The 21,095-nt window shown below is 42.5% G+C and overlaps 1 protein-coding gene across 6 annotated transcripts in view; it reads right to left on the bottom strand.

Annotated features, from left to right (window-relative positions):
• TRIQK (triple QxxK/R motif containing) overlaps positions 1–16,709 on the bottom strand; it is a 46,822-nt gene extending 30,113 nt beyond the window's left edge. The window contains exons 1-2 of one of the 6 annotated variants that reach the window (XM_077351922.1): positions 16,562–16,709; positions 2,169–2,242 (exon numbers count right to left, since the gene is read on the bottom strand). In XM_077351922.1, coding sequence (XP_077208037.1) covers positions 2,169–2,229 — 61 coding nt within the window. In that variant the 5' untranslated portion in view covers positions 2,230–2,242; positions 16,562–16,709. Of the gene's footprint in view, positions 1–2,168; positions 2,243–14,640; positions 14,678–14,820; positions 14,975–16,361 lie in introns of those variants that run through there. The other 5 variants (XM_077351920.1, XM_077351921.1, XM_077351923.1 and 2 more) reach the window with 5 other exon arrangements.
• Between the last annotated feature and the right edge of the window lie 4,386 nt (positions 16,710–21,095).

Here is a 21,095-nt window from a genome sequence, read left to right as displayed (position 1 = left end):
TGACTGGTCAAGCAAAAAGCGTTCCTATCCATTATCCTCTGCTAACTGAGGAAGAAAGGGCAATGGAATGTGTGCCAAATATAGTTCTAAAGCATGAATCTTATTACGAGAGCTCCCTGAATAAAAGAAATTTCTGTGTTGACTCTATTACTTTGATTCTCATGCTAGTAAATTAAAGAGAGACGCTATTGCCTATACATGGGAAATGGAAAACAAAAGTATGAGTGAAATTCATCCTGACCAAGAAATCTTTTCTCTTTTGGATAGATCATAAGAACATTCATTCTTATCTCCTTTTATTTGTATTACCTTAAGCAAGTGCAAACCTAGGCAGAAGAAGAACATCTAGTGCTTAACGCTGGTCTCCACAACAGATGGAGGCAAAGCACTTGCTTGAGGATTCACTAGATTCAGCCTGTAAAGAAACAGTCCACAATCTGTTTGGTTCTGGACCAAATGTCAATTATCACTGAAATGCAGATTATGCAAATGGTGACAATAATTTGGATCTACAGTGAAGAAGTCCAGGAATCTTATGTGGTTCAGCATGGAAAGGGCTGTACCATTTCAGAAAATAGATGAGGAAGAAGGAGTCTTTGAGTGCTTCTTGGTATGAAACCAAAGAACACAACCAAATCCTATGCCTAGCCATCTCCTTCTCACACTTATATGAGAAAGATTATGCCCAAGGAATTTTTATGTAGTATTCAGATCTGTATCCATCACCAATCTGCATATGGTCTCTAGCAGTACAGCCCATAAAGAATACCACCTATGGATTTCCTGGTTCAATTGGCAGAACCACTGCAATGCCACAAGATAATGTCAGCTTGATGAAGCTATCAAGGCTTGATTCATTACAAGTCTAAATCCTGCATGTAAGCTCATACCTAATTTTAAGCTACTCTGGTGCCATCAAGTCACTTCTGACCTATGGGGACCCTATGAATTAACGACCTCTAAATTGTCTTTTCCTTAATAGCCTTGTTAAGGATCATGCCTTCCATGAATGTTGGGTCTTTCTCCTTTCCTGCTTCTTTCAACTTTTCTTAGCATGATTGCCTTTCCTACTGTCTTCTTACATTGAGACCAAAGAACAATGCTCTCAGTTTAGTCACGTAAGCTTTTAGGCAGAGTATGGGCTTGATCTGATCTAAAACCAATTTATTTGTTTGGGGTTTTTGATGGTCAAGAGGAGGAAGAAGAAGAGTTGGGTTTTATGCCCCATTTTCCATGGCCCGAAGGCATCTCAAAAAAGCTTACAATTGCCTTCCTTTCTTCTCTCCACAACAGACACCCTGTGAGGTAGGTGTGGTTGAATGCTCTGTCAGGACTGCTCGGTCAGAACAGCACTCTCTGGGTTATGAGGAATCCGAGATCACCCAGTTGGCTGCATGTGGAGGATCAGGGAATCAAACCTGGCTTGCCAGATCAGAAGCCACCTCTCTTAATCACTACACCAAGCTGGAACTGGTTGGCCACTATGTGAGACAGGATGCTGGACTAGATAGACTATTGTTCTGATCCAGCACTACGCCACACTGGCTCTCCACTGCATTGTTAAATCTCTCCCCCAACACCATATTTCAAAGGAAACAACCTTTCTTCATTGTCTAACTTTCATATCCCTGCATAGTAACAGAGAATTCTATGGCATGAATTATCCTGATCCCAGTTGCCAGCAACTCTTCCTTCTCCACAGGGATCTCTTCTAGTTCCTTCATGGCTGCCCTTCCCAGACTCAATCTCCTTCTAGTCACTTGGTTGCAGTCTCCCTTTTGGTTGATGATGAAGCAAAGGAATATAAAATCTTCAGTGATTTCTGTTTTGTCCATGTCACCCTTAAAGGCTGTGAAACTCATCGGTAGTCACTATGTTTTTCTTCTTGGTGTTCAGCAGTATGCAGTATGCCACTCTTACCAAGGTTTAATTTAACTGCCCTAGTTGTAAGTAAACAAACCGCATTGTGAAGCAGAACCTTCAAATCACATTTTAGCCTAGTACACTAGAGTGGCTTACCAAAAAGGAGAGGCAGAATTCATAACACTGTCAACACTGGCAAAAGGCAGTGGATAGTCCTATATTTCTATTGGAATCACAATTACAGTAACTAAGAAGGGGGTGGGGAGATACTAGGACAGAGTGACATATTCAAAGTACATATTTACCTATCTGTTTTCTGTACTGATCAACAGGAGTTCTTGCAGCAGAAGCATCTTTTCTACCCATTTTGCCGTGGTCTCTACAAGAAAGAAAGATAAAATGGCTCTGATAAGTAATACATTACAGAGAAGAATGCTACAATATAGTATGTGTATATATATATATGTATATATATATATATAAATTTACTTGTTCAAGATTTTTAACCTACTTTTCAGCCAAATCAGGTCCACAATTAGCAGCTGCTAATTATTCTGGCTGCAAGTTGCCCTGGTAGATTAGATTATCTGCTGAAGGACACTTGCCCCTCACTGTCACTTCTGCTGCCTTTGTTGAGTGGAACTGTGAGAAAAGCAGCCATATACCAGAATAATAACTCTAAATATCGAAATATTTTCAAAGAACACAGCTACCTATCTGAATCCATCATTCTTTTTATCACACACACACAAAGCTGTTCTGACTGAGCAGTGATATCAGGGCTCTCTCAGCCTCACCCACCTCACAGGGTGTCTGTTGTGGGGAGAGGAAAGACTGTAAGCCGCTTTGAGCCTCCTTTGGGTAGGAAAAAGCGGCATATAAGAACCAACTCTTCTTCTTCTTCTTCTTCTTCCAACTCTACGATTCTATGTCTGAGATTTTATATAGCACAATGGATCTGACTTCGATTTTATAATTTGCCAAGTTGCATGTAAATCATCTCCATTTCACATATTAGAGGTTTGATTAATCTTTTATATTAGATATATGTATGATCCTTTGTTGGAACCTTTCTTCCTTATTTTCTACAACTCTGGAGGTTATCAAGTTATGAGTGCTCTCCCATTTGGGTGCCTTGAACTCCAGAAGCTAAACAAATTACACCATCCTTTTGCTTTGGTTCTTCCAAGTTTACCACCTCTGGTGAACACAGACTGGGGGACAGCTCTTGGCAAACCGTGAAGCCCATCAGAATTCCAAGAAGAAAACGCTTCTGCACTGATATTAACCCAAATATTCTATGTGCTGTTCAGACGTGACAGACCAGAACTAAGTAGGTATCTCACCATTTGCAAAAGTACTAAAGTTGTTCCCAAGTAAAAACACTTCACAATCCATACGCTGTACGGATTCTTGGGCAGCTATAAACTCTTATATTCATTCTTTAGGCTAGCAAACACACATGCCAAAGACCAATAAAATCAGAGTTCAGTAGCACCTTTAAGAGCAACAAAGATGTATTCAAGGCGTGGAAACCGGTTTTAAAATCCTCTCTTCTCCAGGAGGCTTGGGGAATTTTCTGCAAGATCCTGAGCACTAGGAACCGGTAAGCAGCGGAGTGTTAGCTTCCTTATCTCATTACAGTCCCCAGGATACTTTCTTGGGGGGAACTCACAACCAGTACATTGGTATACAAGCTATACAGCTTTGGACCACAGATAAGAGCACACTCATAAAAGTATTGCAACAAGAACAATACAATACAAGCAGTCTTCATAATCCTTGTCTGTCCCATCTTTAATTTCATCCTATTTCAGACCAGAGAAAAGGAAGCCGTTTTTCGTGCAGTGTTTATGCCAGGGCTGCAGGAACAATATTTGAAGCCACTATTTAACCTAGTAGAGCAGACGATGTAAACTTTTTATGTTCGACATTCATTTCATGGCTTACTGTTTATTTTATTGGGTAAACTATTCCTTTTATTTGCCTTTTGCAATTTCAATAGCCTTGTAACGTTTTGCAACAAAATGTCAGCGATATAAAGAGACTTGCACTGTGGGTAGCAGCTGAGAAATCATAAAACAGAGCGGGGGGGGGATCATTCCCCTTTCCCCCCCCCCCCAAGTTTGGCCTAGTTAATACAAGCCACAGAGACCCTCCTGGATGTCTGTGTGGTTAAAGCTGTCACATATTTTGCGGCAACCAGGACCTCTAAAATTGCTGTGACTTTTCTTTGTTCTTCAAAGCTGTTGCCATAATCATCATTCACTTCAACGGCTTTGATGGTTAGATAGCAAGCTCCCCAGAAACCCACAGAGACCCAGCACACTCAGCCGCAATGTCTAATAAGACAGCTATTTGCATAAAAGATCAGCCACAATTTAAAACGTCTTGCGATAGATGTGGAAAGGGAATAACAGATCTATATTAGCATGTACGAAACCAAGATTGTTTTCACAATTTAATTCCCGGGGGGGGGGGGGGGGAGGCTGTGGCTCATCACCTTCCCTTGTAAAGAATTCTGCATTCCCTGAGGAAGCAACTTGCCATGAGCTCAAGGTAAACTAAAATATGGATTAATAAGAAAATATATGTATTATTTATGCGTTCAGCTCAGGTATGCTTTTTGTAGCAACCTCACACCCCTGTTCTGTGGGCAGGTAAGGGTGGGGGAGCTTTCTGACTCTCCGAACAAGTTGAAGAGGGAACTCTTGGCCCTTGATTAAGCTAAAAAGGGGTTTCTTTCCTTTCTTTTTTCACTGAACAAGGAAGGAGTTTGACCCTCTTCTCAATGTACTCAGTGCTAAAAAGTCCAAATTGAAGCAGAAAAAAGTTATTTATTATTTATACATTTTTCTTTTAGAATATATGTTGTGTGTACGTGTGAGGGGGGGGGACATCTGCTTGGGGAGATTTTTTTCTTAAATTCAGATCTGACCTTCCCCGTGCATTCTGCACTTCCTTCCAACAGGGGTTGTATAGCTATGTTGTTATGTACTTTGTCAGCGACAGAAGCTTGTTTTTTGCACATTTTCAGAAGCATCATAACATTGTTTTTAAAAAAGTCTGGATATATTGTGGCGAACAGCATTGTTGCTGCCATTTCTAAGGTCTCTCATTCCTCCTTAGTTGCCAACTACAAAAATGGCTAGTGATTGTCAAACTGGATACAACAATTCAATCATTATGATTCAGTCATATACTCAGAACCTTTTTTTCCCCCCTGCATATGCACTGATTTGGTTGGAGAATGGGAAGAAAAGTATTTAAAAGTGCACATGTAACTACAGAGTGTAGGGAGGGAACCCTAACTATGCCTTCACACGTGAACTTTACACATGCACCGGTGTTACTACATGACTACATCATAGGAATTGACAGTTGGCACCAATACAGGTGCACAGATAAAAATAAAGCCGTCATGTAGTTCACGTATCTCCATAAATTTCCTTTTATAGTACCTAATAACAAGCTCAAAGCTGTATACTACTTAAAAGTAGAGTTGCAAGTTTTAATTGATAATCAACTGAAGTTTTAGCTGATGAATCAGTTGGAGTCAATTTTAATCAGTAGGACTGAAAGTCTGTTGTTTACTTTTGAAGATATTTTGGTCCTGGTGAGTTGCTTTAACAGAGAATGATGAAGAAGTGACCTTTCTTAAACATCAAGTGGTAAATCTGCTTTTTAAATTGGTGACTTCCCTTTCATCACTTTCCCCCAATGGCACTTCTAATGAAGGTTTTGGTGGTATGCAGTTTGTTTACTGAGTACTTAACAGGCCAAATTAAAAGCAATAAAACCATCCACTGATCTGTCTGCAGTTGGTAGCACCCATAATGATTTTCTTACATTCCCATATACTTGTAACTGTGCCCCTCAAAAAGCTTTTCTTCCTAGAAAGACATGTCTGCACATGGCACAGGGGTATGACTGTAATATGCTCATCTCCAGACTAAAGGGATGTTCCCCTGGAGAAAATGGCTGCTTGGGAGGGAGGACTCCATGGCGTTATACTCCACTGAGGTCCTTCACACCAAGTCCCACCCACTCCAGGCTCCACCCCCAAACTCTCCAGGTATTTTCCAACCCAGAGTTGGAAGCCCTATTCAGCTTTGAAGACACAAATTCCTCTGAATTTGTCCAGCTAATGGTGACACCTTCCCCCAGCAGAAGGCACCATTTCCTGACTCAAGATTCTCTTCCACTAGCAGAAGAGCTTCTTGAATCAGGGTGGGGAATCTTGCAGCACAGGAAAGGGCTAGTTTTGGCAGACCAGATCCAGAGGATCCTCCCCGATGGCTGCTATTCTCATCAAGTGACGGGATGATTCTCTGTTGGAACTCCTTTGGTAAATAAAATGGGATTGTATCTCATAATATGAAAAGCCTGTGAAACACTGCAACATAGCATGAAGCCAATGTGACTTCTAAAGAAATGTTCCTCTCCCTATGCATTCCTCCCTATGCGGTCCTGCTGGATCTGCCCTAGTTGCTTTAATATCCCATGAAGTGTGAGGAGGTGCAAAACTGTGCAGACATGATGTTACACAACAAGGTTCCTTCATTTTGCATGATTGAATCTCTCCCCCCGCCCTTACACACAAACTATTACAAACAGAAGGATAGTTCTCAAATGACTTTACATAAAGTTATGTAATTTATGTGCAGCCTCACTGAGAATATATCTGAACTCACTACTCATGGAGTATCCATTATTTCTACATTTGGAGGGAATTTATTGCTTAACTCTCCCTGTCCCAGGGAATCACACATTCCCTTTCATTAATAAAAAGAAACATATTGTGAATGAATAAAATAATAAAAATGAATATAAGAGCTATAAAATACATGGCACTGTGCTTTGTACATTTATGGGCCCATATAAATGATTAATCAGAATAATAAGGTCCAAAGGGACTGCCACCGTACATGGCAATATCTACCGGCGTATAAAATCTCATGAAAATTAAACTGGATCTTGTATAATGCATTTTGGTTCTTCAAGCACAGAAGACGCTTAAATTATTGATACCAAATGTTTTAGATAATAATGAAATCTTGAAAAGCAGTGCTTTGCCACACGGAAAAATTAGGGATGCACTGTTGTTAATCCAATGAGCGAAACTTTCAAGCAGTATATCAAGTGGATTTTGCTGTCAATGCAAATTCTGTACATGCCTCTAAAGCGCTGTGTCTTCAACAAAACTGGCATATTTCTAGGTTTCCATTAGTGTATTTCTAGACAGTTCCTCCAGTCTGAGATTAATGAAATCCATGGCTCTCACTGGAGTAATTCTGCATAGGATTTCTTATGTTCCTCAGAAAACTGAACATCTCTGGGCTTTAGTGGGATCTGGACAAGATAACCTCCAGTGAAATTTCATTCTTTGGAAAGCTGAATAGTCATTTATGAATGACTAATCTGTGAACACGAACCTGTGTTTAAAGTTTGTCTGTGCCATTGAGAACCCAAGGAAATGCAAGGTCCTGACTGCAGGTATGGGAACCTGTTTCTGAGGATAAATGACCTACAGGGGCACAAGGGGAAGGGGAGTACAGGAGGCTACACTGGGAGCAGGTAGCCAGAAAAGCTGCCTTCCTCTAGTGCAGGAGTAGTCAACCTGTGGTCCTCCAGATGACCATGGACTACAAATCCCATAAACTCCTGCCAGCAAACACTGGCAGGGGCTCATGGTAATTGTAGTCCACGGACATCTGGATGGCCGCAGTTTGACTACCCCTGCTCTGGTGCGTGACCACACTCACACTGCTTAGGATCCAAGCATTCATAACCTCTAATAGATATATTTACTGTAAAGATATTGAGTGGCATAGATTTTTGTTATTTCACTGTGACCTGAAATGGGTCTTCAGAGTATGCAGCACCAACCTCTCAGAGTGTCTGACCAAGAGACTACCAATATTGCTTCTGCGTCTTTTAAAGTGTATGTGCGTGTGTGGGGGGGAGGTTGCTATTTTATCTTGGGCTTTAGTTGATGTTTTAACTATTATTATAAGCCACTTTGAACCAAGATAAAAAGGGGGTTACAAATATTTAATACAAACACTGCAGATTTTTAGGGTCATGGCACAACAGATCATGGGGCCACTGCATGTTTTCCATGCATGTCAGCAACTCCAATTAGCAATATCCTCCACACCAACTTCCCTTATGTTTGGGCAAGGTTCTGTCATTTGAACCATAGCCATAATGCCAAAGAATATTCCAATTACACCCTTAACCTTAGGGCGACCCATTCGTGGCACATGCTCCATGAGCACAGATTAGACTGGGGAAGGGGAGGATTGACTGTTTCACACCTTCTGATCACCCTGGGGCGGATGGCATTGATTTATACGTTGGCCAACTTTGGTGAAATAAATGCTAGTAGATAACAGACCAAGCAGGGCGATCGTACTATCTTCTAGACCAGGGGTAGTCAAACTGTGGCCCTCCAGATGTCCATGGACTACAATTCCCAGGAGCCCCTGCCAGCATTCGCTGGACATCTGGAGGGCCGCAGTTTGACTACCCCTGTTCTAGACAGCCTGAGCAGAAATACAGAAGCTGCAGCATGTGGAGTATTACTGAAAACTTCACTGCATCTGCTGCGGTTACACAATGTAAAAAAATTCTGCATACTTCTATGTATAAAGTCAAAAGCTTACAGAGGCAATTATTTCCCCTGCCCAAGTGATTAAGGATATCAACAGCAAACAAGATATGGGAATAGTTCAATTCCCTCTTTAATCCTTAAAACACACACCTTTTGCATTTATTCCCTTTCATGCAGAAGGGAAGAAAGCCCCGGTGATAAAGGTCAGAGATCTCACATTCTCAGAATCAGCTAAGGCTTCTAAAGCATTGTTACCCTAATGGTTTTTACAGTGTTACGACAATCTAGAGACCATCAAAGGCTGCCAAGATTTAGATATGGATTCCACAGAGCACCAAATTATATGCATCCAGTACAAAGCAGTGTGATTATTCACAGGAGTTAAAGGAGGGAAATACCCAAACAAACTAGCTGCTTCTTCTTCTTTTTTGGACAATGTTTAGGAATAGCTTTAGCTTAAGTATTTAACAATTATTTACATGGCAGCTTTAACCACTTAAGAAGCCGCAGGCCATTCAGTGACATGACACTGCCATGCTTTTTGCTTACCCGTCATCTGGTAGGTGTGGCAAACGACTTATACATGGAGAGACTTTGGAACTTATATATTGGTTCCCAATATATACAGAGCAATCTTGCATTGGGTTGCCAGTCTCCAGACAGGACCAGGAATTAGTTCAATTCCCCTGAAGAATACGGCTGCTTTGAAGGGTGGCGTTCTCCCCCAGTGAGGTCCCTTCCTTCCCCAAGCCCCAACTTCCCCAGGCTCCATCCCTGGATCTCCAGAAATCTCCCAAGCAGGAGTTGACAACCCTGTGGGGCAGGTGAGCTACCAGATTCTGTTCTAAATATTTCATGAGTAACAAAGTTTTCCAATAGGTAAGTATTTTGACTTCACCAAAGTCTTCAATGAAAGTTCCACATGATGTTATTTATGTATTATATTTCTACCCCACCCTCCGCTTGCAGCCTTGTAAAAATGTTAGAGATGGATGAATTAGGGTTCATTTTATTTATTTATCCCAAAATAAATAAATTTGAGTGCAAAATGCAGGGATTTACTACATTTGAATTTCTTGTGGTCATCACAAGCCACTCCCTACCCTCCAAGTCCTAATCTCTGTGCCAAGAAGAGGAGGGAGGAGGAGGAGGAGTTGGTTCTTATCTGGGAGCACCCTGATATTACTGCTGGGTCAGAACAGCTTTATCAGTGATGTGGCAAGCCCAGGATCACCCAGCTAGTGCATGTGGGGGAGTGGGGAATCAAACACAGCTCACCAGATTAGAAGTTGGTGCTCCTAACCACTACACCTAGCTGTTGTTCTTCCTGCATACACCACCCTTTTGTTAAGTACTGTGATTCTGTCTTCTGCAGAATGTCACCATGAAAACTCTTCATCTTTCCTATTACAAGTTGTCTGTGAAATGCAGAGTACTTGGATGGTGGGAGTGGTAGTTTCTCTCTCCCTGCTTTAAAAAAATTAAAAGTGCAAACAGAGCCTTATTGCTTCTGTAATGGTATAGGGCGGGAACAAAAGGGAAGGAATAGAGCAGGGGTAGTCAACCTGTGGTCCTCCAGATGTCCATGGACTACAATTCCCATGAATCCCTGCCAGAAAATGCTGGCAGTGGCTCATGGGATTTGTAGTCCACGGACATCTGGAGGACCACAGGTTGACTACCCCTGGAATAGAGGACACCCAAATTCTCTAAGCATATCAGATAACTAAGGGGAAAGAATGTTTTCTCTGACTCCAAGATGTGCTTTTGCAGAGAACAGAATGAATATCCCTCCTTCCCCCAAATTCTCAGAAGCTCATGAAGAAGATAGGAGAAGGAGTCTTTATGCTGGGCCACAAATGGCTAGCAACTGGGTACATGGAAGCCTACCTGTTGCTATGTTTGGAAAAATAATTTTGCTATAAAGGGGGCATATGGGAGAGACAGGTGTGGCCTGAAAATGCTTTTTCAGTTTACCACTGCCTGATGGCAGCTCTCCAAGTCAAGGCTGATGGATTTGCTGCAGACGACAGACTGGGCTGCCAGATGTGCCTGATTTCAAAGGATTATCTCTTATTCCAAGCATCACAATCCTATTGAAAACAATACATGTCCTTTCCTACAAGCACAACAAGCTCAACAGTGTCTCATTACTAAAACTGTGATCTGCCAAGCCAAACTAAAGGCAATTGACTTTGGGCTCCAAAGCGATATAGCAAAAAACAAAGACCCTGCTCACTATCCTTCTAGAGCAATTCTTGTATCTGTAGATCATTACCATCATATATTTCAACACTCATCAACCCATGTCAGAAGTGATATTTTAGGTTGGCTCGGCTAAACATATTACCAACTAAACATATTCCCACTGTCATGATGGTCAGTTCATAGTCTGAGGAAGAGTGCTGGCACTCAAAAGCTCACACCTTGAATAAATCTTTGTTGGTCTTAAAGATGCCACTGTACTCTGATTTTGTTATATTGCCAACAGGTAAACAGGTCAAGAGGTAGACTGAGCCGCAAGCCCTACAATGAACGACTCTGCTCCTGTCCACCCGACTCTGTCGAGTCGGCGTCTCATGTACTTCTGCACTGCCCCAATTATTCTTCTGCTCACAAGCTCTATCTTTCTCCATTACTGGCATTAAAATCCAGGGTCTCTGACGAGTCATTAACTCGTCACCTGCTGTAGGATAAAGAGCCTCTCATTTCTGCAGCAGTAGCTCGCTTTTTATGTATAGCCTTTTATAATCCCTGATGATCAACCATATACTTTGTTCTATGATGGACCCGTTCTTTTATTCTGTTTTTTTATCTGTAATGCCAATAAAAGTATGATTGACTGAAAAAACAACAACACCCCACCCTTTAATTTTAAAATCTAAATGACATTGCAAAATTACTTGCAAGTGTGTACAGCGGTGGCCTAGCACGATAGTCTTTAAAAAAAAATGGAAGTGCTTCTTAGGGAAAGTACAACTGGGAGTCCAGAAAGAGAGTAGTGGGGTGATGGGATGTAATTTTTCCCTGCATCCTAAGCCCCCGCTTCCTTGCCCTGCCTCCATTTGAAAACCCTACAGGAAGAAGTTGCTTAGTACAGAGTAATTTAGAGCAGGGAAAGTTTTAAGCACCATAACCATGACCTTACCCACTAGTCACACACACAAAAATGTGCATCCCCCCATACAGATTTTTTGTGTGTGTGTGACTAGTGGGTAAGGTCATGGTTTTATATAAGAGCTGTGAAACATCCAGAACTTTACTATTTAAATATGTGCCTGTTCCAAGAAACCCCTACTGCATGCCTATTTAACACCACTGTCTTCCTCGGATGAATGGCTTCTTTACATATGGAAATGCCTAAAGTTATTTTCTCATAGTTAAAATCCTGAGTTTGTTTATATTGATATACAGCCCTCCCCTGAGTCTCAGGGTGGTTTACATAAAACCAGGAAACAATACAGATAACTCAGTAGCTATAAACAGTAACAATACAGTGATAACAATAGAACACTATAATAGAACAGTAGAACAGTGGTGAGAATATCAATTTAACTACAGCATACTGATGACCTCATGGGTTGGATGAATCAACGGTGGACTTCCACTTCATGGGAGGAAGGCTCAGGGGGCCAATCGAAGGTGATTGGTTCAGTTCAACCTAAATGCCAACAGGATAATTCCCAGAAGAGGCAGTGGTTTTCCCACTGCTCAAAAAACCATCTCTGGACCCGTGACAACCTAGCAACGATCATCCCATCTCGCACTTAGCATTTCTGGGGAAGATGCTTGAAAGGACTGTTGCATTCTTGAAAGAAGCTTTGGTATTAGACCTATTCCACTCAGGTTGTACGTTGTAATGCAGTGGTTAGCATATCCGAACAGGATCTGTACTCCAATCCCCAGTCAACCATCAAGCTCGTCTGGTCAATTTAGGGCCAGGCACTCCTTCCCTCGCAAGCTACACAGGGTTGTTGTAACAATAAAAGCTGGGAAGGGAGAACAATCTTCAATCCCTTGGGTAAGAGCAAGGTTGTCAAAGTGTGCTAACCTGACGTGGGAGGGGGGCTCCTCAGATGCTAATCAAGGATTCCACCCTGCCAAGATCACAAATTCCTCCCTGACAATATCTTGGCATCATCGCCAATCTTTTCCTACATTGTAATGGAGACATTCTGGAATGCATCCTCGGGTCAATTTTGTCAAGAGGGTCAAGCTATAACAAATATAATACAACAAATTAAATATTTTATAGTGCGTATGTACGTAAATTAAAAACATTAGGTGTCTGGATATCAGACTGTACAAATTCCTAGTGAATGAGTATGTCCTATGAGCCACATGAAACCAGACGCATTTCAATAGAGTCCCAGCTCTGACTGGTTGATGTTACATATATTCAGAGCTGTTGGAAATCTCATACCGGATTGGAGATGTTTGTGTGAGTACAGGCATCATGAGGAGGAAGGAACCCATGGCCTGTGATACATTTTTTAAAAATCTTGGCATTACCACACAGCATAGGAGAGAACGACACCTGGTTTTGAAAAATATATTATATACTCTCTGAAGGTGTGTTCTGTATATTTAATATGCTTTTGACCACTGAAGAAGGCTGTAGAGGCCGAAACGCATCTAGTTTCATGTGGTTCATAGGACATAGTCATCCACTAGGAATGCTTGTAAATTGTATAGCCTGATATTTAGACACCTCATGTTTTTAATTTTACTTACGAGCACACTATATAATATAGACTTAATTTATTATTTTATTTTATTTGTTGCAGCTTGACTCCCTTGACAAAATTGGATTATTTTGTGTCCCCTCTTTTGTTGTTTGCTTATGCATTCTCCGTTCACCAGGAATGACAGTGGTGCTCAATGGCTAGACCCATTACGGTCTCCAAAATCCTCAGCAACTCTGGATAACAAATTCTACTGCTCAAGACCAGATAAACAAGCTCCTGAGACAGTGTACAACTCAGAGATTGGACTTTTGTTCTAGGAATGGACACTGTATTAAACCTTACCTCGTCTAGGGCACTTTCCTAACTGTATAGTTTCAGCTTGGCTAATGCTTGACCCTATCAATCTTAGCCAACGACAATGAAATGTACATGGCACTAGAGTCTGAGAAATCCCTTTACACTTGACTTTATTAGACATCTAGGCTGTGTTTGCTTCTCTGCATCATTTCTTGGCGTTTATAGATGCCATCATCTTTCAAGCACTGCAAAGCCATTTGTAATATGACTTCTGCTTCCAATCAACTGCTTCTCTACCAAACACCTAAGCCTGGCAAAGAGCCAACTTCTACATTTTAAAGATCAGTTGGCACAATACATGTTATTATCACATTTGTGATACATTTCTTTTTTACATTATCTGGAATCAAATAACCCATAACAACAGCCAAGCCCCCATATTTAGGTAGTGCATTGTGGTGCCGATTGTATGAGCCCATATTCAAATCCTGCTGTAGATAGAACAGTAAAAGTTAATGATTTCTTGGTCCACATCACAAAGCTAACATACGACTTGGCATATTTTGCTTGAGAGCCTTGGGGAAATGAAAACAGCAAATGCTACAGCTCAGATCAGAATAAAATCAGCCAAGGTTTGTGTAGAAGTTCTACATAATCATCCTTTTCCTTGTCAAAGCAAATGTTATCATTACCGTGTGATCATCAGCACTAAAATTTCTGCTAATGTGTTGGAAAATGACCGCATATCTGCTTTCCATTTACCATTTACAGGATCATCTGCTTTGCAAAGAGAAAGGAGGAGCAGCCAAAACAGTTCACAAATTGTTTAGGACCCAAATCCCTGATCGGACACTCAGGGCAATACTCTCCCTCCATAAACCGCAGAAGTAATCTGAAACAACATGACGTGGCATTCCTAACTGAGATTGCTAGAGTACGTTTACCTGAATGAATCTTATTGATTCATGATAATACCTATCATTAAAGATTCATTCCGGGTTGTTTAAATGGCACACACTTGCATTACCAACATTTCAAAACACAAAAATTATTCTGTCACTGAAGAAGAGATGGACTTCTCTTATGTATAAAATATGAAACACGTTGCATTTGCATAATAATTCCCAGATTGCTCTGCTCTTCATTTTTACTGCTCTCTTGTTTGACAGTACTGACCTGAGTTCTGTATGGCTTTATCACAGAGGATTCAACATAACGTGCCTTCTTTAAAAGGTACAATGAATTAACCCAAGATCAAATAAACTTAGTGAACAATATCAAGCTGAGATTGATTTTTGCTTGTTTGACTAAGCAAGATAAAGCAAACCAATCAAAGGAATGCAACGTAGTCCGTACCTCTAACATCTGAAAAGTGGATAGAGGCTCCACCCAGAAACATCCAGCCTTCACTGTGATGAGCACGTTCTTATTTATCGATTACAAAATCAAGAGCACACCAATATTACCGTCTTGGCATTCCATTGATACTCAATGGCAGATTGAAGTCATTTTGCTATGCATTGCTTTTAGGTTCTAATCTTCATGGCCATCCGGTTGAACATTCGTAACCTGTACAAACCGGCATCATCTTCAGGTCTTACTATCAGGCAGACCATTGGCATTTGATGATCCAAACCAGTCTGGGCAAGATGAAGTCCAGCACTATGAAGTCCAGCCATGGATACACAAGAAAGAGACTACTTCCTGGAGGCTGGAAATCCTTATCAGTGAGCCTCAAGTTCAAATCCAAACTCTGCCATGAAGTTTAATGAATTCACAGGGTTTTTGTTGTGAGAATAAAATGGAGGAGGGGAGAAACTGTAAGCTTTTTTGGGGGGTGGTGAACACAGGGGAAATAATCAGGACATAAATATAAAAATTAGGGATGCCAGCCTCCAGATGTGACCTGGGGGTCCCTTGGAATTACAGCTCATCTCCAGGCCACAAAGTCCAGTTCCCTGGAGAAAATGGATGCTTTGAAAGTTTGGCGGGTGGCCAGGTGTTTCCCAACTTGGATCTGGCAACTCTATCCTTGCATCCTGTGCTGGGCGGCCACATGAGGGACCTGGCAACCCTAATGAATAGAGCTATGTGGAACTCCATGCCTTTTAATGAAAATGTGAAAGAATCAGAACATTCCAGAGGGAGGGAAGTCTCTTTCTTTTTAAATTTTTAAATAATAAATAAAATAATAAACTAGGTCTACGCTTGGACGGAGTGTTAATCCCCATTTCAGAAAGGAGATCTAATTCTCATCCCCACATTCCAAAAATTATTAATGCTTTCCTTTTCTCAGAACCTATTGTTGTTGTTAATTACTAAGTCTCTAACCCAGGGGTAGTCAAACTGCGGCCCTCCAGATGTCCATGGACTACAATTCCCAGAATTCTCCTGGGAATTGTAGTCCATGGACATCTGGAGGGCCGCAGTTTGACTACCCCTGCACCGGTTGGGAACGCCTCAAATCAGAGAGTCAGGGAAGTCAGCAGGAATCAGGGAAACAGATCTTTGGGATCGAAGGAACAGGCTCCTTGCGAGAATCACACCAGCGTCTGCCAGCCTGGCTGGGATTTGCTGTTGGTCAAGAACGACCTGAATTCGGACTCGGGGAGCACAGCACCAGCCTGGAAGGATGCGCAAAAGACACGAACTCCCGTGCCCAGCGCGCAATCCATGGTCCCTCCTGTCTTTCCCCTCCGCATCCTACCTACAGCGCTCTCCAACCACTTCAGATCTCCCCCTCGCAAAACACATTTGCCCTAAAGCAATATGGCCACGCCGGCCCCATGACAGCCACCCCAACACCCTCCCACCGAAGAAGGCTCCGTGCGGGCTTCGACGTGGTTTAGATTGACAGGGCGCGACAGCCAACCGGGGAAGGCTACATCTGTCCTCACCAATAGGAGGCGGACAGGGTGAGAGGCGAAGCGGGCCTGGCGTAGCGTGGCCTTCATCGGCCTCCCGGGTGACCGTTGCCCTGTCGACGCCTCGCTTCGGGCTGGCCGAGCGCGTGCGCGGGGGAGCGGCGCTACGGGGGTCCGTGCCTCCCCCCACTTCGGTGCCCTCCCCGCCCGCGCGCCGAGCAGCGCCTCGGTACCTCCTAGGCTGAGCGAGCCACGGCTCCGCCTCCTCCGCCGCCTCCTCCAAGTGCGGGCGGGACGCAGGAGCGGAGCGATTCCCCCGTCCCCTTTCGGGAGGAGCCCAGCCCGCCTCTCCCCCCGGCGGCAGCTCAGCCTGCAGCGGGAGGTGGGGAAGAACCGGCGGTTCCCCTTTCCTCTGGGGCTAGGGTGGAATGTGGCCACTCCAGCGGTCCCGTGCCGGGTGGCCTTGGGCCAGCCGAGCCTACCTTGCAGGGCTGCTGTGAGGACAAGGGGAAGGAGTTGTGAGTTCCAGCGTTGAGCAGGGGGTCGGACTAGATGACCTCGGGAACCCTTCCTACTCTATGATTCTATGAATGGAGAATGGTGATTTTGTGAATTTAGGCAAGTTGCTAATTGCTGCTGTGGGATGGTAGATGAAATTCCTCCAGGCCAAGCTGGATCCTGGAGATTTGGGGTGGGATCATTCGGGCATGAAATTGGGGTCACTGGGTAGGCAGGTAGTTGTGAGTTACTGCATTGGGCCAGGGGGTTGGATTAGATGACCCTGGAGGTGCCCTCCAATTCTGTGGTTCTATATCCCACACATACAGCTAAAAACACAACCACCTCACCAGGCATCTAATCTAACAAGAGCATAAAACCACTTTATCAAGATCCAGCAACATCACAGCTGCTGTTCTATGTCTCTCCTGCTTGTTTAGGATGACTGGCTTGTGATGGGGGGGGGGGGATTGGTAACCATTGATCAGGCAGACTGATGGAGGAGGTTTGGGCATGTTCCTGGATTATTGCAGAGCAAGCAATGGTTAAAGGAATAGGTAAAGGGGCCCAGTTGAGGTTGCCAGTCTTGGACTGGGAAATTCCTGGAGATTTGTGGGCTGTGCTTGGGAAGGGGGGAATATGGGGAAGAAGCTCAGCAGGAGTGTGATCTCATACAGTCCTCCCTCTAAAGCTACCATTTCCTCCCTTTAGGGATCACTTGGCCCTGAAATTGGGGTCACCGTGGTTAGGCAGGTAATTTTTAGTTCCTGCATAGTGCAGGGGGTTGGACTAGATGACCTTGGACATGCCACCCTATCTGAGCATCCCGGGATTATAATTAAGATCATAAATAACATTGGTTCTGGCTGGAATCGGCAGAGGTGGGTTGGGGAGATTATTGGTATTGTCATATTATGACTGGAATATGGTGGTTTATGCTATTGCTGTCTTAAATGGGATTTTATGGGATATATTGTTTTATTATTTTATTCTGTAAGTCGTGTCGAGGCAACATCGTCGTGAGAGGCGGGGTACAAATGTAAAAATAAATTAAAATGTTAAAATATTTTACAACCATTCTCTTGCATAGAGACCATTAGTTTAAAAATAAACCCAGTTCAGCCACTACAGATGGTAGAAGGATATTATCGACATGTGATAACTTATATCAAGAGTATATGTGCACCTAATTGCTATATAAAATATGGTCCCCAGCAGCCTGCCACTCTAGCATAACCATAAAATAGACTGCAGAGTAAACTTACACAGAGACACAGTGGCTAGAATCATCAGAGGCAGTTGTGAGTTTCCTGATTTTTGCAGGGGGTTGGACTAGATAACCCTGGAGTTCCCTTCCAACTATGATTCTGTGAACTCATATTTTCAGAAGCATTACTAAGTATGCCTCCTCCTTGCTGTTATCGCTGAACTTGTGCTCAGCCCTGGGGTCTTGTTGAATGTGTTGAATACAAGGTATCTCTGCATACATGCCCCTCACATGGCCTGCACATAGCTAATAAAGGTAAAGGTATCCCCTGTGCAAGCACCGAGTCATGTCTGACCCTTGGGGTGACGCCCTCCAGCGTTTTCATGGCAGACTCAATACGGGGTGGTTTGCCAGTGCCTTCCCCACACACATAGCTAATATGTACCAGTATATCCACCCATGATGCCCCTATAATGATACACTTTGTATATGGTAATAGTACTGTGTATTTATATAGTACATTTGGTTTTGACTCGGTAGACATTACAGAAGCAGTCTGTTTATTTGTTTACTATTTTCTTATACAAAACAAAACACGATACATCAACACATTTTACCTGAATTTAGTTAATTATTCACAATATTTCAGACTGTAACACTGTAAAAATGCAGTATTTGTTGGCACATGACTACTTTTTCCCCCTGAAAAACATGCCTCCAAGTGGGGGGGTCATTCTATGCGCCGGGTGCACTTCAGTTGGGATAGACATAGCTGCCCATAGTGGCCCATAGTACTGTAATGTAACAAACACTATATTTTGAGTGGAAATGTTGGTGGGTCGTCTTATACGCCGGCAAATACGGTAATTCCATTCACAAAAAAGATAAGTTTAACCATCATGTAAGTTTCATTCAATTTATCTGTTCAGGCCTAGATATCTGGAGTCTCTTTCAACTTCAAGCCCTGTCTATTAGCTAATACTGGAAGTAAGAGAATAAAGACTTGTGAAAGACAACCAAGAGAAGTTCTAGCTAAGATGAGATTTGTGCTCTTGGTCTAACAAGGATGATAGTATCAGCTATTATGCTTTTTTGGTAACTCTGCTGGTCAATAAATATGCATCATGCGGGGTACAAACTCCCCATGCATACTTCCACTGTAAAAGAAATGTTATTGATTCCTCTTTTACCCAACTTTCCCCTGAAATCCAACAATCCATTTCTGTTTCTTTTTAAAAAGAAATTTGAAGTCTGTTTGGAATCAATTTCATTTTGATCAAAAAGAAATTTAAAGACAGAAGGGACAATAAGCCCTGCTAAATTTCAGAATCTTACTATGAAGTTGCTCAGAGGCAGGAAACACCTTCTCTGACCTCCCTATTTTTTGCAAGCACTATCCTCATAGGAGAAAGCAAAAATATACACACATATAAAATCACCCATCAGAAAATGTGATTTTTTTAAATCCCACATCCTCAGCCTGTACAGGTTTATGAAGCAGTTTACAATCATAAAAGAAACTAGGGTGGACATTTTAAAATCCCTAACAAATTAAGCTTAATTTATTTTCAGCAGAAAAACAATAAAAGCCTCAGTCAAAAATCCCAGCCTATACTCTCACTCACCCATACCCACCCACGCATCCTCGAAAACACACATTCTGTCCTTCACTTAAAAGCCCAAGAGGAGCATTCAGTCTGGCACCTAGAACTGGGAGCCCTGAGATGAAGTTCTGTAAATGGGGCACCATGTAGCCACCCATCTTACTTCAGGAAGTGGAGAGATTTGAAGAAGGGCCTTTCCATAACTGATGGGCATCACTGCATGATATATCTGATGTTGCCTGTGCTGCTTCTGGTTGGTGAACCAAGAACAAAAGAATCCGCATTCCATTATCCAGCCTCTGAGCCACCAAGTCTATTTCTTTCCCCCCCCCCCTACACTTTCTCCATATTGATTTTATAGCATTTTGCTAAATGCTATCATCCATATAGATGTCTGCCATCATTTTGTTGACACAGTGAGTCAATACTTCATTAAATGTTACCTTTCAGCTTTACCCTTAATTGTCTAAAGTATATGCATTGTTTTCATTATTTATGTGATTGTGCCATTCGATTGTACATTCTGGGTTTTTTTAATGAAAGGTTTTGTTTACATTTTTATTATTAGTATTATTGCTCTGGCGTCAACTTGTAGATTCCTACATAAAGAAATTAATCTTCTCTTGAAGGGGGAAATGGAAGACGACAAGCACTAGCTCCTGCTGCTTCAGGGACATAATTATGCTCCCAAATACAAAAACAGAAAAATCATAAGCGCAACACAGTTGAGACTCTTGAAAGTTTCATCTCAGCATGAAGCTATGTTTTAATTATTATATTTGTCTGCATTGTTCAGATTGTCAGTGCACCAGATAGAATAAGTGCTTGTCCTAGTTAATTCTTCATGAGATGTGTCACTAGGAGATGCATTTATGTTCTTTTCTTTTTTTCCTGCCTCCAGTACTTACAATGTTTTATTTTGCAGTTAGATTCAAAGCCTTGTAACCTCAACAGAAAGCCTGTGCAGGAAAGGTGTAGTTTAGCCAGGACTGATTCCAGAGGACCGGGGGCCAAGTCCTAGTTAGAGAAATGCCCTCCGAACATTCACTGTTATCCATTCTCTGTTTCCTTGCCACCAGGTGACTATTTGGAATCATCTTATGTTCACTGGCAAACGATGTCAGCGCAGTGCACAGTGGTCTCCCAAACTGCTATGCAACTGGAAAATTGGTCACCTTGTTGAAAACTGACAACTGGTTGTGTACTTCGGCTGCCAAACCGGCCGTTCCAGCCCGAAGTTCCTGCTTTGGGCTGGAAAGGCCACTTTGGAAGCCAAAATGCTCAACCCTACCGACAACATCCCTCAGACACCCCCACAACAATCTGAATCCAAACCTCCCTCCCTATAGGTTCATGTTAGAAGTTCTAAGAGTTATCATTGTTATAAACCAGGGGTAGTCAAATTGCGGCCCTCCAGATGTCCATGGACTACAATTCCCAGGAGCCCCCTGCCAGCGA

The sequence above is a fragment of the Paroedura picta genome, chromosome 9 (genome assembly GCF_049243985.1).
Source record: "Paroedura picta isolate Pp20150507F chromosome 9, Ppicta_v3.0, whole genome shotgun sequence".
Classification (NCBI taxonomy): Eukaryota; Metazoa; Chordata; class Lepidosauria; order Squamata; family Gekkonidae; genus Paroedura; species Paroedura picta.
Note: the sequence above shows the minus strand (reverse complement) of the source record. Positions and strands in the feature narration are given on the sequence as shown.